Below are 18,608 nucleotides of genomic sequence, written 5' to 3' on the forward strand. Positions count from 1 at the left end.
CACAATGTTTGCGCTTCTAGCGCTACCGTGGTTTTTGGCGCCTCTTTGGCTCTCGGATCTTCTAAGGCTCCTGACTCCTCTCAAGCTCATGTTCCGGATACGCTTGACGCTGGTCGGGCTCTTGGCGCCTTGGTGACGTTCGCGATACTCAAGAGGATAACGCAAGTTTGGCCCCGGAGACGTTTCTATCCGCGGTGCTCCAACTGCTTCAGAGATTTCTCTACCCAGTTTCCGATGTTTCGAAGTAGATGATGTTCCGTCTGCTCCTACGCCCAACTTTAAGCATCTCTTACAACTTTTTGAAGAACATTTTCAAGAAGACTTTGCTCCAGCTTCCCCTTCGTCTCCAACTACGCAGTTTGCCAAGGATTTTAAACCTCCTTCCTCTAGATTTCTGAAGCTGGTCCTGTCTGTTTCAGCGAAAAGAGCTCTCCGAAGGCAAGAAGGATGGTTGAGCAAGAAAAGATCTCAGGGTAAAACATCTTTCTGTTTTCCCCCCTCTCAACTGTCTTTTAAGTCTCGTTCGTGGTATGAGACTGGGGAAGTCTTTTCCTTGGGAGACTCTGCCTCCTCTCAAGGGGATTTCTCCAGCCTTGTGGATTCTGCCCCGTCGCTCAGCTTTTTCTTCGTCCAAAGTCGGCTTCGCGTCTTCGGAAATTGACCTTCTGGTGAAGAGTTCCTATAGGATCTTGGAGATCTTTTCTTTTATTGACTGGTCTATAGGAGCCTTGAGCAGGATTGTGAAAGTCTGTGATCTTCCCCCCAAGACTGCTACAGATCTTGATGCTATTTTGGCCTGCCTGGACAAGGCCATCACGGACGGAACGTCAGAAATTGCCTCAGTGACTGCTACCGGCATTTTGAAGAAGAGAGCACATTGGATTTCGTTTGTCGCGAGAGGAGTCTCCAGGAACCAGAAATCTGCTCTTCTTTTTGCTCCTTTGCTTAAGGAATCCCTTTTTCCCGCCACGTTAGTTAGGGAAATTTGGAGGCTCTCTCACGGAAGTCTACTCAAGACCTACTGGCTCATTCTTGAAAAGACCCAGGTTTTCGACTTCTCCAGTAGTACCCAAGCCTTCTTTCCTGTATCCTCTAGGCCTTCTCGGGTTACTCCTTCTCGGCCCTTTTCCGTGCGTGGGGGGGAAGAGGAAAATTCTCTTCTCATCCCCAGAAAGCTAGGGGTACCAACCGATGAGTTCAAGGTCCTTCATGCGACGGTCGGAGCCAGACTAAAGTCGTTCTGGCAAGTTTGGGAGGCCAAGGGAGCAGAACCCTGGGTGATCAACGTTCTGAGAGAAGGCTACACCATTCCCTTCTCAGAGAGTCCTCCTTTAAAGTCTTCGCCAGTAGACTTCAACGTATCATCCAGGGACTCAGAGAAACTTGTGGTGTTGGAGGAGGAAGTTACTTCCCTCCTTCAAAAGGGAGCCATAGAAGCAGTCCTCGAACCTTCATCTCCGGGTTCTACAACCGTCTGTTTCTGGTTCCAAAATCGTCAGGAGGATGGAGACCAGTCCTCGACGTAAGCGCCCTGAACAAATTTGTGCTTCAAACACCATTCAAGATGGAAACCACACAGTCGGTTATAAATTCCCTGAAGGAAGGAGACTGGATGGTGTCCCTCGATCTCCAGGACCCATACTTTCATGTACCTATCCATCCGAGATCAAGGAAATTCCTACGGTTTGTGTTCAGAGGCAGGGCTTTTCAATTCAGGGCTCTTTGCTTCGGCCTATCAACAGCCCCACAAGTTTTCACAAGGACGATGGCTCCAATTGCGAAATGGCTTCACTTAGAGGGAATTCACATTTCCCTTTACCTCGACGACTGGCTGATCCGGTCTCCGTCAAAGGCCAATGCATGAAGGACCTACAAAGGACCCTTTCTCTTACCGACGAATTGGGACTCATAGTGAATCTTCCAAGTCACAACTCTCTCCATCTCAAGACTTGACTTATTTGGGAGTTCGGATGAACTCAGTTCTTTTCAGGTTTTTCCGACGTCTCAAAGGATCGAGAAATGCCTGCTGAAAGTGAGATACCTGATGGCAGCCAAGACTTGTTCTGCCAAGGAATGGATGAGCCTTTTAGGCACCCTCTCATCGCTAGAGATGTTCGTCAGTCTGGGGAGGCTACACATGAGACCTCTTCAGTTCTTCCTACAGCAGATCTGGAACAGGAAGAAAGACACGGATTCGTTTGTTTTTCCTCTATCCACTCCAAGTAAAGCAAGACCTGTCATGGTGGAACGACAGGAGCAAACTAGATCGAGGTTTGTCACTGAGACAGAGGGACCCAGACCTGATGTTGTTCTCCGGACGCTTCAGACGAGGGTTGGGGAGCAACATTGGGGATCTTCAAGTGTCAGGCAATTGGTCTTCATCCCAACGGGACTGGCACATAAATGCGAAAGAGTTGAAGGCAATACATCTAGCCTTGGAACATTTCGTGCTTCTGGTGGAAAACAAAAAGATAGTAGTGCACTCGGACAACTCCACAGCTCTGGCGTACGTGAAGAAACAAGGAGGCACTCACTCCTCCTCTCTGTTCGAGATCGCAAAAGACCTCCTTTTGTGGGCGGCAACCAAGAACATAGAGCTAGTAACTCGCTTCATCCCGGGAGCTCTCAACGTAAGAGCGGATATCCTCAGCAGGTCACTTCAGGTCATTCCGACGGAATGGACCCTCCACCAGAAAGTCTGCCAAGGCCTGTGGAAGGTTTGGGGAACTCCCATGCTAGACCTGTTCGCAACGAGGGAAAACCGCAGACTACCTCTCTTTTGCTCTCCTGTTCCAGACCCAGAAGCATTAGCGGTGGATGCCATGCTCCTGGACTGGTCGGGTCTCTTCCTTTATGCATTCCCTCCCTTCAGGATGCTGGGAGAAGTCCTGAAAAAGTTTCGAGCACACAAAGGTGTGTCAATGATCCTTATAGCTCCATGGTGGCCAGGAAGATCATGGTTTCCAGAGCTACTGGAGAAAGTAGTGGATTGGCCAAGGAGGTTGCCATTCAGACCAGACCTTCTGTGCCAGTTGCAGCAAAAAAGTTCCACAGGAACCCGTCAGATCTAAATCTGACAGGGTTCAGACTCTCGAGCGACTCTACAGGAGGAGAGGCTTCTCTAGAAGAGTGGCGCAGGCAATGGCTAGATCAACCAGGCCCTCGTCTACAAAGGTCTATCAAGCAAAGTGGAAGCGCTTCAGGGAGTGGTGCTCCGAGTCTGGAGTGTCTTCCACTTCTACGACTCTAAGCCAGGTGGCGGATTTTCTTTTGTTTCTGCACAAGGAGAAGAAATTGGCTGTCAGCACGATTAAGGGGTATAGGAGTATGCTGGCGGCAGTTTTCAGGAATAGAGGTATAGACCTTTCCTCGGACAAAGATATTGCAGAACTCCTTAAATCCTTTGCTACCACTAAAGGCAAATCTCTTCGTGTACCGCATTGGAATTTGGATGTGGTGCTAAAGTGGCTTACCTCCAAATCTTTTGAGCCTTTGAGTTCCTGCTCCGTTAGGAATCTAACTAAGAAAACTCTCTTTCTCTTGGCACTGGCCTCGGCAAAGAGAGTAAGTGAGATTCATGCTCTGGACAAAAGAGTTGGTTTTTGTGCGGATAAGGCTGTAGTTTCCTTCACCTTGGGTTTTCTAGCTAAGAACGAAAACCCTAGTAATCCATGGCCAAGGGAATTTCCCATTGCTAGCCTATCCTCCTTGGGTGGAAGAGAAACGGAGAGACTTCTCTGTCCGGTCAGAGCATTGAAATTCTATCTGGACAGGACCAGAAGTGTAAGAGGAACTCATGATTTTTTATGGTGCTCAACTAAGAACCCCAAGAACCCTCTATCTAAAAATGGGATTGCTTTCCTTTTGAAAGAACTGATTCAGGAGGCACACAAGGAATTAAGGGATGTGGATTTCCCTTAGTTAAAGTGAGGCCTCATGAAATTAGGGCTATTGCAACTTCTTTAGCCTTCAAGAAGAACATGGCTTTAAAGGACATTCTAAGTTCAACTTATTGGAGATGTTCGTCTGTTTTTGCCTCGCATTATCTGAGACAGATCCAAACCACATATGAAGACTGCAGTACGTTGGGCCCCTTTATTGCGTCTGACACGGTGATGGGCAAGGAAACCAGAGGCTCTAGATCCTCTCCTTAGTTTCCTTTGGTGCAGAAGTTTTTTTTTTGGTCGACTACTAGAGCCTAAGAAGTTAGATGGCCTAGTAGGTCTAATTTTAATAGGTTGGTGTGAGTTTTTTATGGTTGGGTGATATGATGGTGGATGCTTTGAGTACTGCGCCCTGAGCAGGGGCATCATATGCTTTGGTTGATTGTGTCGAAGACGGCTGGGCCAACAGACCTTTCTCCATATAGCAACCTGCGTCTGAGCTACTAGGCCCCGCAGTTGCACTAAGGATAGCAGGTTACAGAGGCAGTAACCGAGAAAACAGCTTCCTTAGCAGGTAAGGATCCAAAGTTAAGACGTTTTTTCTTAGCCTGATGATCTCAGGTTTTTTCCATTTAACACTTACAGCTGTCCATGCCCACCGCCTCAATGTGGCAATCAGCTATATGTAAACAACAGGTAAGTTCATGTATAAAAATGACATTTTTATAATAAAATAAGATTTTATATCATACTTACCTGTTGTTTACATATAAAACATTCCCACCCGCCTCCCCGCAAGGGACAAGGGGACATAGAAAATATGATTAGTTGTTGATGGAAATGGATCCAGGTACCCGGTAGAGGGCGGGGTAGTCGTATCACCTGACCATATATTAGCGGGACCGCCAGTTTTGAATTTTCTGTCGAGATCGAGAATTACAGCTATATGTAAACAACAGGTAAGTATGATATAAAATCTTATTTTATTATAAAAATGTCATTTTTTTCAAAAATTCACCATAAATCGAAATATTGTGCTAGAGACTTCCTGTTTGTTGAAAAATGAAGCTAATTGATTGAATATTACTAGACTGTAAGTGTTTTAGCTTACAATTGCAGTTTTCGACCATTTCGGTAGAGTTAAAGTTGACCGAAAGTCGAATTTTTTCTATTTATCGTGTTTTCCCAGACCGAGAAGAACCCTAAAAGAGTTCAGAGGTCTGGTTAAACAAATCATTTATAACTCTATTTATCGTGATTTATATGGAAATATTTCAAAATTGATAAAAGCTACAACCATGAGTTATTTTTTGTTGTAATGTACATGAAATTGCGCACATTTTCATATATAAAACTTTATGTAACGACTAATATAAAGCGGTGCAAATATCACGACAACGAAACGAAAGAATTTCTGAGATGTTCGGCTGAGTTACCGCGCAGATGTAAGGAAAATGTTTTTTTAAAAAATTCACCATAAATCGAAATATTGTGCTAGAGACTTCCAATTTATTGCAAAATGAAGTTGAACGGTTGAATATTACTAGAATGTAAGAGTTTTAGCTTACAATTGCGTTTTTTTACCATTTCTGTCGAGTTAAAGTTGACTGAAGGTTGAAATTTTGGCAGTTATCGTGATTTATGTGAAAATATTTCAAAACTGATAAAAGCTACAACCATGAGTTATTTTCTGTTGTATTGTACATGAAATTGCACACATTTTCATATATAAAAGTTTATGTAACGACTAATGTAAAACGATGCAAACATTACGACAACATCACGAAAGAATTTCTGAGATGTTCGGCCGAGTTACCGCGCGCAGACGCAAGGAAAAATTTTTTTTTTTTTTTCAGAAATTCACCATAAATCGAAATATTGTGCTAGAGACTTCCAGTTTGTTGCAAAATGAAGGTACATGATTGAATATTACTAGAATGTAAGAGTTTTAGCTTATAATTGCGTTTTTACCATTTTCGGTCGAGTTAAAGTTGACCGAAGGTTGAAATTTTGGCAGTTATCGTGATTTATATGAAAATATTTCAAAACTGTTAAAAGCTACAACCATGAGTTATTTTCTGTTGTATTCTACATGAAATTGCGCACATTTCCATATATAAAACTTTATGTAACGACTAATATAAAACAGTGCAAACATTACGACAACGTGATTTAAAGAATTTCTGGCGCTGACGTAAGGAAAAAGTTTTTTCAAAAATTCACCATAAATCGAAATATTGTGCTAGAGACTTCCAATTGGTTGCAAAATGACGGTAAATGATTGAATATTACTAGATCGTAAGACTTTTAGCTTAAAATTGCGTTTTTTTACCATTTCGGTCGAGTCAAAGTTGACCGAAGGTTGAAATTTTGGCAGTTATCGTGATTTATATGAAAATATTTCCAAACTGATAAAAGCTACAACCATGGGTTGTATTTTGCTGTATTGTACATGAAATTGCGCACATTTTCATATATAAAACTTTATGTAACGGCTAATATAGAACAGTGCAAAACTTACGACAAAATGACGAAAGAATTTATGAAATTTTCGGCCGAGTTACCGCCCGTGCTTAAGAAAAAAGTTTTTTTCAAAAATTCACCATAAATCGAAATATTGTGCTAGAGACTTCCAATTTGTTGCAAAATGAAGGTACATGATTGAATATTACTAGAATGTAAGAGTTTTAGCTTACAATTGCATTTTTCGACCATTTCGGTTGAGTCAAAGTTGACCGAAGGTTGAAATTTTGGCACTTTTTATGATTTTAGTGGACGTATGATACGTCCAATAGGCGTTTAAGGGTTAAGGAATGAGCAATACAGGCAGTCCCCACTTACTGGTGGCATCGGTTAATGGCATTTCGGTGTTACGGCGCTTGGCTAGCGACGTCGTTAACCAGATTTTCGGTGCGATCTCCGGTTAATGGCGCCATTAAGTAGGGATTTCAGTGCTGATCTCTGGTTAACAGTGCCAATCTCTGGTTAATGATACTGTTAAGCGGGGTTTTCAGCGCTATTATCACTGATTTTTGGTTAGCAGGGCTTGGCTGGGACATAACCCCCGCTGTTAACTGGGGACTGCCTGTACAATATACCTTTTACTATGAGAGAATTTGAATCAGCCTTAATTAAATGTAGTGAATCAGCTCCAGGACTGGATGATATAACATATTCAATGATTAAGCATGCCCCAAAAATACCAGATTTTTCATGTTAAACCTCATTAACAGAATTTTCCGAGAACATATATTCCCTAAGCTTTCAGAGATGTTCCTCTCTGGGTGAGCGGGTTCCGTTCTCAGCTACCACTCTGTTGGTCGTGAGTTTGAATCTCCGACCAGCCAGTGAAGAACGAGAGGAATTTGTTTTTGGTGATAGAAATTCATTTCTCGCTATTATGTGGTTCGGATTCCACAATAAGCTGTAGGTCCCGTTGCTAGGTAACCAATTGGTTCTTAGCCACGTGAAAATAAATCTAATCCTTCGGGCCAGCCCTAGGAGAGCAGTTAATCAGCTCAGTGGTCTGGTTAAACTAAGATATACTTATTCAGAGATGTTAAAATTACTGCCATTTGTGAAACCAGGGAAAGACCCATTCAAGACAGAAAATCATTGTCCCATTGCACTGACATCTTGTCTGTGGAAGATCATGGAAAAAATGGTGAACACACATTTGATGGGGTACTAATAGCATGGTAAATGTCTATTGCCTGCACAGTGTGCTTTTCGAAGTATGCACTCCACAACTAATGTGTTGGTTTGAATGGAATCTTCAATATGTGATGCTTTGGTTAAGAACACAGCATCACGTCACAGTTTTCTTTGATCTGGAGAAGGCTTATGATACAACATGGAGATACGGCATTCTGAGGGTTCCTTGTGAACATAACCTGAGAAGCAGTTTGCCTCTTTTTATCAAGGCATTTTTAAAAAGTAACTTATTTCGGGCTCAGGTAGGAGCAACAATGTCAGATGTATTGAACCAAGAAGAATGAGTGCCACGAGGAAGTGTTCTAAGCGTAACCTTGTTTGCCTTAGCAGTCAGTGGGTATCCAAAATAATTCCCTCAGATGTAGCTTAAATACTCTTTTTGTAGATTACCTTTCAATATCTTTTGCAGCAACAAGGATGGCAGTGGCTGAATGCCACTTTCAGCTCTTCACTGATAATATAGTAAAGTGGACTGAGATGAATGGTTTTAGATTTTCGGTTAGTAAAACAGTAACCATGCACTTTTGCCATATAAAAGGAATCCATTCTGATACAGATGTATTCATACATGGGCAGAGAATTCCATGTGTTGTGAAATGAGGTTTTATGGGTTGAATTTTGATAGCAAGCTGACTTGGTTTCCACATCTGAAATATATTAAGACAAAATGCTTGAATGCAGTGAATGTACTGAAAGTTCTGTCTCACACTTCCTGGGGGTGCTGACTGAACTAAGATGTTGAGACTATACAAAGCCTTAGTCTCTTCAAAATTAACTGATGGGTTTGAAGTGCATATACCTCAGCAAAGCCTAATAGCCTTACAATGCTCAATTCAGTTCACCTTGAGGAGTAAGATTGTCTACAGGAGCATTTAAATCATCTCCCACTAAGAGCATGCTTGTAGATGCTGGTGAGATACCTCTGGATTTGCATTACCAATGTCTGCTGGTTCGTAGCTGTTACAGATTTTAGAGGCTTCCTAAGTCTTTAACCAGCATCTGTATCATACAGTAGATGAAAGGCATTGACATTTTATGAAAATCACACCAAACAACCTCAACTATTTGCTTTTAGAGTAAAATGTATAACCAGCCAATTAAACATGTAAAGGATGGAGATTTTACCCGTTAGGTATTTAGTTAGGTCCCCCCCAACCTTCCAGAAGTGTTCTTCAGTCTGTTGAATCTTTTAACCCTTTACACCCGCTGATGTTAGAGATACTGGAATGACTGCTTTTATTGAAAATAAGGGGTAAAGAAGTAAATTTTTGTTGGGTGCCTTCCCATGTAGTGTTCTTGGGAAGTAGTAAGCTGATCAACTTGCAAAAACTTTTGGGAGTCTCTTTTGGAAGAAATTGAAACAGATCAAAAGATGCGTATTATGATGTCATCAGTATCCCCTTGGTCATATCCCAATATGCCAAGGAGACAAGAAACGATGTCGTGCAGGCTAAGGGTTGGGCTTATAAGGTTCAATCGTGGGTTCTTGATATCAGGTGAAAATCCTCCATTTTACAGTGACTGTATTGTGCCGTTGACTGTGAGACATTGCTGGTCGAATGCCCCAATCTTGGGAATCTTAAGACATAGGGTCCTCTCTTGGGGACCTGACAGTGAAGGACATTTTATCCTCTCTACAATTCTCATTGAGGATTGTAAAATAGAACAGTTATGTATCTTTGTTTGGGAGGTAGGCATCGTCATTAAATTTTAGATTGTATATATTATATATATATATATATATATATATATATATATATATATATATATATATATATATACAGGCGGTCCCCGGTTTCTGAATGGGGTTCCGTTCTTGCGCGCGTCAGTAACCGAAAAATCGTCGTAAGCCGGAAAATCGTCGAAAATCGTCAAAAATCATAAGAAAACCTTACTTTTAATGCTCTGGGTGCATTGAAAACGACGTAAACTGCATTATTATTGAGTTTTACATCAAAAAAACCTTCAAATTATGATTATTCTGCCTTTTGGGGCCATATTTCTTCCGTTGGATCGCATACGACTGCGCCGTCGTGAAGCCGGAAATAATTTCTGATGAATATATTTGAAAAGCGCCGTAACCTCGAACGCCGAAGCGAACGTCGTAAACCAGGGACTGCCTGTATATATATATATATATATATATATATATATATATATATATATATATATATATATATATATATATAATATATATATAATATATATATATATATATATATATAATATAGGATATATATATATATATATATATATATATATATATATATATATATATATATATATATATATATATATATATATATATATATGCAGTATGTGTGTACATATAGATAGTATATGTAAATAGATATGATTATGTTTATATATATATATTTGTTTTTAGTTTTCCATTTGAATTTATTATGGCATCAATAACTTGATGTTGTGATGCCAGTTGCATTGGCCATAATCAATCAACCAACCTTGTTATAAAGTTTCAGCTACCAGACTAGCTCAGTATTCTGTAGAAAGACTCAAGGCTTGTATATCTGGGCAAAATGCAGCTTAATACAAAATTTTATGGTTTAACATGTATACTTTATGGAAGAAATGAGTGACCACATGACAACTATACCAGATTTAAGGATTTTAATTTGGTAAAATGAAGTAGGAAAAAAATGGAGTTGTTAAATGCATAGCTGTAATAAAGCATTTTTGTTTATATTTCAGTGAAAGTGGAATTTGGATATCCTGAAGAAGACCAGGAAGTTGCAGTACAGTTAGGCCAGCCATATGAAATGGAAGTTAGACTTTTTGGATCACCATATCCAGAATTGCAGTGGTACTTCAATAATGTACCTCTTCCAGGGAAAACTGACCGTAAATTGCTTCTTAGTCAGGTCTGGTGAGTGTTTTATGCTTATTTATGTCAGTATATTTACATCTCACTGGAACATAGTTACATGAATTGGAAGGCTCTAAAAGGAAACTTGTTGTAAAAGATAAAGGAACCCATAGTGTGTAACATTTTTTGGTGCTATAGACCTTGTAACCCCTTCAGGGCCAGTTGTAGGTTAGTAATTTCACTACTGTATCTTATGTATGTAAAAATTTGATGACAGATGCATAGGGTAAGATATAGCAATTGATGCTCAAGCAGGAAAGCACCATCTACATATCAGTAAGGTCACCAAGACCAAACCTGGAACAGCATTGTTTCACAGATTTATTGGGACCTGTATCGAGCAACACTATCATTTGTTATCATCCTACATTTCAAAAGATAATGTTACGATTCTTAATAATACATTCATAATACAACATAAAGGAATTGACTTTAAAGTTTATAAAAACATATTTAAATGATGGCTATAAATGTGTAATCAAGTAAATGATAAAAGCAAAGTAAAACCTTTTAGATTAAATTTAAAGTGGAAAGTACAAGGGTCTAATAAATAAACTAGCCAGTATACCCTACTGTACATACCAGAAAATGCAGATTAAAAAACATAAAAGTGAAGTTGTTGCTACATTTAATTGGTAACGAAGGCTCGATTGTAGAGGAATGTAGTACGTTCTTCCAAAATATCAAGGTCTGCAGCTAACTGAGCAGTATTTCTGGGGAGATGTTTATATTATGTTGATATTAGCAATGCTTTATTAACATAAGCTGCGGGGAAATAAGTTATATCCTTGACCTCGGTTTCAGTGACATGAGTTTCAATAGCCATTCAGCTTAAGCATAAAGCCGAGAGCTTCCAGATTTTTATTGATTTTAGATGCTTAGTTGGCAAGAGGAGGCCATTGTGTGCCTTACTAGTTTACTTTTGTTAATTATTCATAGAAATAGATATATTGCCATGTGTAGTGGATTAGAATTAAATTCATCTCATGTGGTTAGAGTTTGCACCATATGTCCCATTAGACCTCTGAACTTTGGTGCCTTCGATGTAATATTTACACCCACAAAAGAGGGTGAATGGCTGTTGTAAAGGGAACTTGACAATGAATAAACTTCTGAATGTTGTGCATTACTTTGTTTCAGTGCAATGCTTTACTCTGTATTTTGTTCATGATTGCAAAAATATAGATTATGAATATAGTGCAGTGGAAGTACAGCAGTAAAATACACATGGAGTTACATTCATTCATCCCATAATTGCCATTTTAGTCATTGAATCTTTCATATTTGGTCAGGTTCAGTATTTAAGAATTAAGTTTAGCCCATTCTTTTATATAAAAATATGCAAAATATCTTGAATATGCAGCCATACATTTTGAAATTGAAGACACTTTTTTTTACATAACTTTTAATATTGAATGATACATTATTATTTTTGTTAGAATGACAGTTCCAATGAAATTTAATGGTTTGATGCATTTTGTGAAAGACCAGTGAAAAAATAGTGGTTTTATGATCATAAATTGAAATTGTATATTGCTACGTTAGTCCTTCAACAGGATCAACGTAACATGTCGTGGGTTAATGGTTGCACTATTTTTGGTTTAAAGCTTGGTTCTGTCTTAGAGAAACCCAGGAGCAGTATGTATGTGAAATAAGCATATGGTTACATAGGGGCTCCCTAATGGGTCTTCAAGGTCAATTTCTGAAGTCCAGCAATGGCCAAGTGCCAAGGTTGCCAGATTAAAGAGGGCCAACCTGTAATAGTAATAATGATGATAAATGGTAAGAAAAACAAGAATAATAATAACAAAAACATATCCCTGTTTTGTTATCATACAGTTGAGCACCTATTGATTTTATCCCACCGTGTTTAGAAAATTTATACCCACTGGCATCAGAAAATGAATTTCACCCAAGGGAGGGTTCAACTGCAAAAGTCATCAGCAAAACAAGGCTTAGGATTAGGCATATGGTCTTGAAAACAGTCGGGCACCATTTTCTTTCTCTGACCCTTCAATTTCTTCATCATTAATCTTGCTAAATTCATAGTTTACAATACATCACTCATTCATCTGTGCCAGACATTTATTTGTCACTTGGATATTGTATAGTAAAAAGCACCCACAAAATGTTGGAAAAATAAAATTCAGTCTGAGAGATGCACACTTATTATTATTACAGGCAGTCCCCGGTTATCGGCAGGGGTTCCGCTCTGAGGGTGTGAAGAACCAAAAATCGCCGATTTTTGGTTATCAGTGCCTCTGTTGGTATGTGTTGGCACCAATACCCAATTATTGGTGCCAATAAGCGGAAATCGGCGATTTTCAGTTCCGAAAATTGTCGATTTTTGTCACTAGATAAGCGCCATAAAACCGGATCGCCGTTAACCCGGGACTGCCTGTACTGTATTATTATTATTATTATTATTATTATTATTTATTATTATTATTATTATTATTATTATTACAGGCAGTCCCCGGTTTACGACGGTTCTGGCTTACGACGTTCCGAGGTTACGACGCTTTTCAAATATATTCATCAGAAATTATTTCCTGGCTTACGACGCATGTTCCGGGGTTACGACGCGTCGTACGCCGATCCGACGGAAGAAATATGGCCCCAAAAGGCAGAATAATCATAATTTGAAGGGTTTTTTGATGTAAAACTCAATAATAATGCAGTTTACATCGTTTTCAATGTACCCAGAGCATTAAAAGTAAGGTTTTCTTATGATTTTTGACGATTTTCGACGATTTTCCGGCTTACGACGATTTTCGGGTTACGACGCGGCGCAAGAACGGAACCCCCGTCGTAAACTGGGGACTGCCTGTATTATTATTATTATTATTATTATTATTATTATTATTATTATTATTATTATTATTCAGAACATGAACCCTGTTTATATGGAACAATCCCACAGGGGCCATTGACTTGGAATTTAAACTTCCAACGAATATGGTGTTTATTTAAAAGAAGTAAAGAGACGGTAATAAGGAATACAGAAAGGAGATCAGTTATTTAAAAAGGAAAAATTAATAATTAAATAGATAAAAATGTTAGTAAATTATTAAAGTACAAGGAGAATTGTTTTAAGGTAGCAATGTGTTTCATCTTTGCTTAAACTTGTGAAGTTCCAATTGTGCAACATCCCCAGGAAGACTGTTCCATACCCCAATGGTGAGGAATTAAAGACCTCAGGAACTGAAGTTTGAGAGGGAGACACTTTACTGCATGTTACTTGAATGAGTCTGAAGCTTTAACTATTCTTGGTGTAACTTTGGACTCATGTCTTACCTTTGAGAAATATGTAATGAAAGTGTCAGCAAATGCTCTACAGAAGTTAGGTATTTTACGTAAGACCTCATGTACTTAAAAAATCAATGCAACCTGTTTTAGGTCATTTGTCCTTCCTTCACTAGAATACCGTTCTCTGGTGTGGATGCCTGCTTCTGCCAGATATTTGTTTCTCTTAGAGTGGTTCTTGGTGGTAGGCTTCTGTTTCCTAATATTAGCTGCTGTGTAGCAATTCTGGTTGCTCTCAGCAGGAAAAGAAGATCTGGGATCAATTGTGAATGTTAAAGCGTCTGTTAAAATACAGCTTATGATAAATTGACAGGAGACCATCCATCGATGAACCAGTCTATCCAAAAGAGATAAATCTCTGGCAGAAGCAGACATCCATGCCAGAGAACAGTATTCTAGTAAAGGAAGGACAAATGACCTTGAACAGGTTGCATTGATTCTATATGAGACCATATGTACAACACCTAACTTCCATGCGCATTTGTTGACCCTTTCATTTGATGTTTCTCAAAAGTAAGATGTAAGTCAAAAGTTACACCAAGAATACAGGTAGTTAAAGCTTTAGACTCACTTTGCAGAGTCCCATCTACCTGAAGGGAGGATGGGGTGGAAAATCTGTACAAGATCTGATAATCAATAGTGTTTTCTTTTTACTGGAGTTCACTATCATACCCCACTGACTACACTATTCACTAATCCAGCCCATATCACAGTTGAGACTAGGGCAGCTTCATTTCTCATAAGTGGAGACTTTATTACACCCACAAGTGTTGCATCAACAGCATACTGAGTAATCTTGTGAGAACCTGTTCCAAATAAATAAAACACTAGAGTTGCACTCCAAAAAGACTTGTGGTGTGCTACAGTCACCCCTTGAAAATCACTGATTAGTTGGCCATGGGGTTTGGGAAGATGTAGACATGAGAAGTTGAGATATTCCAGATGCCCCTCTATGGGTGTATCCCAGCTTTACGCAACTCAGTGTCATACATAGAATGTGACATGAGAAATGTCACCAAATAGGTTAATGATACCTTGATGTTTCAGAAACGTCACAGTCCCAGAGGGGTTAACTCTGAAATTTGCCATATACATATTCAGTGAACTTTTGTCCAAAGTTCAGAGGCAGTGTTAACTACTCACAAGCACCACCTAGAGCCTCCAGTCCTTATTATTCACTGACATCAGGAAAAGGTATCTTTGCTAGTATTGTACAGTAGTCTGTATGAAGCTAATATTGGGATAATGGGATTTTTGACTACCCCAAAAAATTTTTTAACCCAAGAGGTATAATACAATGTAATATAACTCATAGGTAGAACTACCACAGAGTTGGCCCATGAATATCAGGGGTGGGCTGGCTCCTAGGGGGTAAGAATCTTCATATTCTCTATGGTTTACCTCCAACATAATTTAGGTGTGATATGATGTAATGGAGCCTCTGTGCAAGGATTCTGTCATACGAGGTTATATTGTCAGTCTGGTCCAGAATTGTAAAAAAAAATCCAGATTCCAATACATGTCAGTTCATATCATAACTATGAACCATACAAGAAACAGTTCACCATCATCTCCAGCATTGCATGTTGCAAAGAGCACCTGGGAATTTCAGTCAAGCATGTCGGTATCCAATTGTGGTAGAATCCATGGAGGATTCATTGCTAAATACACTAAAAGATAGCCAGTTCCTTAAAGTATGCAGTTCCTAGCACTAAGGCCAGTGAAATGTGCATTGCCAGTTGGTTTTTGGCCATTGTCATCCGCCAGGTATTCAGAGTTGAAGCTTTATAGACAAAACACTTAGTATCTTGAATTTAACCTTCATCCCACTTCCAAGGATTTCTAGGTTTCCTCCTAAACAAAGCCACAGTTTCTGATTGTGGATCAAGCCTTTACCTAAAAAAGGTGTCGACTTACAAGGCACCTTGTAGGGGGGTAGTGCTGTCTGTGCACCTACACATTGCACTGTAGACATTACTTGTGGTTATTTGCAAAGTCCCTTTGGCCCCTAGCTGCAACCCCCTTTCATTCCTTTTACTATACCTCTGTTTGTATTCAGTTGCTTCCATCTTACTTTCCACCTTCTAACAGTTTTTTCATTGTGCAAACTGCAAGGTTTTCCTCCTGTCACATCTGTAAAACCTTTTTACTCTGAATTTTCCTTTCAACACTGAATGGGCACATAGGTCCTGGTGCTTGGTCTTTGGCTTAAATTTTACATTCCATTCCATTCCTATAAGGCAGCAGGTGTTGTACTCTGAGCTCAGGAACCCTAATCCAGTATCATCTGCTGGGCCCGCTGGACTTGGTGCTCTCTCAGGCTCATAAACCACTTGACAGAATAGAAATCTTCATTATATTACAATTGTTTGCTGACCAATAACTGAGTAACATCCAGAGGTAGTGTAGTGCATAAGAACCCCGTACATACTATTGAAGTAATATTCAGGTGGCAATAACAAATTTTTTCTGATTGTATACACCATCTAGCCTGATGTATGTTGCCTGTAGCCTTTTTTTTTAACTATATCTTGCAGAAAACCATTCAAATTTTGCAGGTTAGAAATGGGAATTTGTGGATAATATAACACATTCTGTATAATCTGGCTCAAAACCATTCAGGAAAGTTCTGTAGACATGCAATAGACATTTCACTGACTTGGAAATTAAAAAAAAGGCCTTGTCACCCATTGTTTTCTAAATATTGAAAAATAAATCAACCCTTTCTCATTTAAATGTTCATAAATACAATTCCATATCTTAAAGTATAGAAAAGTATATTTTAAAGAATTATAAAGCCAGCAAATTGTGCATTCATTATTGCTCGTAGTATTTAACTGTACAGTATATCCACAAAAGGGTTAGTTAGTTATGATTTGTTTAACCAGACCTCTGAACCCTTTTAGGGTTCTTGGGCTGGGAAATCCACAAAAGGGAATGATTGCATTCTGGTAATGCTCTCAATCCCATCATGTGGATTTGGCCCCTCTTTCCACATAGCTTTCCATTTTCTTGCCATTGTTGTGCTCTCATTTCATTCATCATTGCAAAATATCTGTTGGGTCAGTCATAAGTGTGTGTTGGAATGTGTAGTTCCATGGTCTGGTGACACTTGTTTTAATTTTTTAATATAGATGGCTTCTTGCCAGTGTAAAGGCAGTTAAAGGCATCTTTAGGATGTTGGGAAAGCCGTAACCATAGTAAGCTGGCATTTCATAAACTAATGTTTTATCTCCTTACTTTCTAGTAAAAATGATGCAGGTATTTATCAGTGTCAAGCAGTGCAAAATATTCAAGGGAAGCTAGAGGAATTCTGGTCTCATACCATTTCATTAAGAGCAAAACTGTCGAAACCCACAGTTGTACTTGGAAAGGATCTTAAGGATGTGATCTTGGAGGCAAATAAAGATGTAAGTATTACCTTGATGTTTTTTAACAAATTAAAACATACTTGTATACTATTGTTTAGCATGCCTTTACCAGGTATACTGTTTATATATCCTGGGAGGCTTTTCAATTAATTATTCATGAAGCTACAAAAATTCATATGCTAATGAGATTAGGAGGCAAGGCTTTGAAAGAAAAGTTTACCAAGTAAATTGTATTGTATGGGTTGAAATATATTTGGAATGAATCTTTAAGTTAGCTTACATCTTCATGCCATTAGGTGCGGTCGGCATTAAAAAAAAAAATAATGAAATAACACTTGGCTAACCCCGCTAGGGCTGTCTCTGTAATCACCTATTTCCCACCAGGTGGCATTGGAATGTTTACGTTCTAGTCAAAATTCTTCATGCTGTGTCCTTACGCAGACAGTGTGAATCTGCTTTAATAATAGTTTTGATGATTTCTGGTTGATTTTCTCCTGTACGATATTGGGCTTGGTGTGTTATGTCATTTACAACAAGGTTTTGCATTATAAATTCCGATCATAGCGATCAAATGTTTTGGTTTGGGAATCGATCACGCGGTCTATTTTCGCATTATTTAACTCGGTTCAGAGGGCATATCTTGCTTCTAGTTAGCGTAAATGAATCTCTAGATACTTTATTTATAAGGGACATATATATTTTTCATTATACGAAGTGTTTTTAAGTTAAAATATAACTTAAATATGTCTCATTGTGAAATTAATTTAGCTTTTTTTTTTCATTAATAGATGACGTTGGCAGCATGTTTGTTTTCTGTAAAAAAAAAAATCAAGATTCCGTTCGCTATTTTCACTTGATTTCATCATCATACTACGAGCTTTTATCGGTGTGAAAACAGCAGTAATATGTGTTCTTTCATGCCCAGTAGTTTTGATTAAAATACTTTCCAATTTTATTTGCGGTCGAGTTTTATCCATGTTACCAATGCACAATAATTTATAGTTATTAGCAGCTTGAACATTTTTTCTCAGCTTCAGCTACAACTTGCAGCTTAAATTTACTGTAGCAGTATATTTCCTTGCCGATCTTTTCTCCAAAGCGGATAAGGGTATAGTGTAAAAATATATCAGTACTTAACATCATTTTTAACATAACTACGGTAATTGTTTAACCGTATGATGGTTGAAATACAAACAAAACAGTTGTTATCCGATTCGGTTATTAGCAAAACAGTTTCTCGTTCGGTTGTTTATGGCTGTACACATTTTCGCAAGAGTATAATGTTACTAACAATACTTTTATCATTCTCTTACTTTTTTAACTAGAAGATGGAATAAAGAGATGGAGAAAAAGAAGTTGGTCTATTGTAAGTTGGTCTCTCTTGCTGCCTGATTGTACGGCAATTGTGCCCGCTCGAAATTTAAAAATATTTTCTAAATATTGTCG

The 18,608-nt window shown here is 38.8% G+C and overlaps 1 protein-coding gene across 4 annotated transcripts in view; it reads left to right on the top strand.

Moving 5' to 3' along the window:
- Positions 1 to 18,608, top strand: part of LOC136830825 (mucosa-associated lymphoid tissue lymphoma translocation protein 1-like) — a 255,412-nt gene that overhangs the window by 39,711 nt on the left and 197,093 nt on the right. For all 4 annotated transcript variants that reach the window (XM_067090794.1, XM_067090797.1, XM_067090795.1 and 1 more), the window contains exons 4-5: positions 10,311 to 10,485; positions 17,039 to 17,201. In XM_067090794.1, coding sequence (XP_066946895.1) covers positions 10,311 to 10,485; positions 17,039 to 17,201 — 338 coding nt within the window. The remainder of the gene's footprint in view (positions 1 to 10,310; positions 10,486 to 17,038; positions 17,202 to 18,608) is intronic.

This window comes from Macrobrachium rosenbergii, chromosome 47 (genome assembly GCF_040412425.1).
Source record: "Macrobrachium rosenbergii isolate ZJJX-2024 chromosome 47, ASM4041242v1, whole genome shotgun sequence".
In the NCBI taxonomy this organism is placed as follows: Eukaryota; Metazoa; Arthropoda; class Malacostraca; order Decapoda; family Palaemonidae; genus Macrobrachium; species Macrobrachium rosenbergii.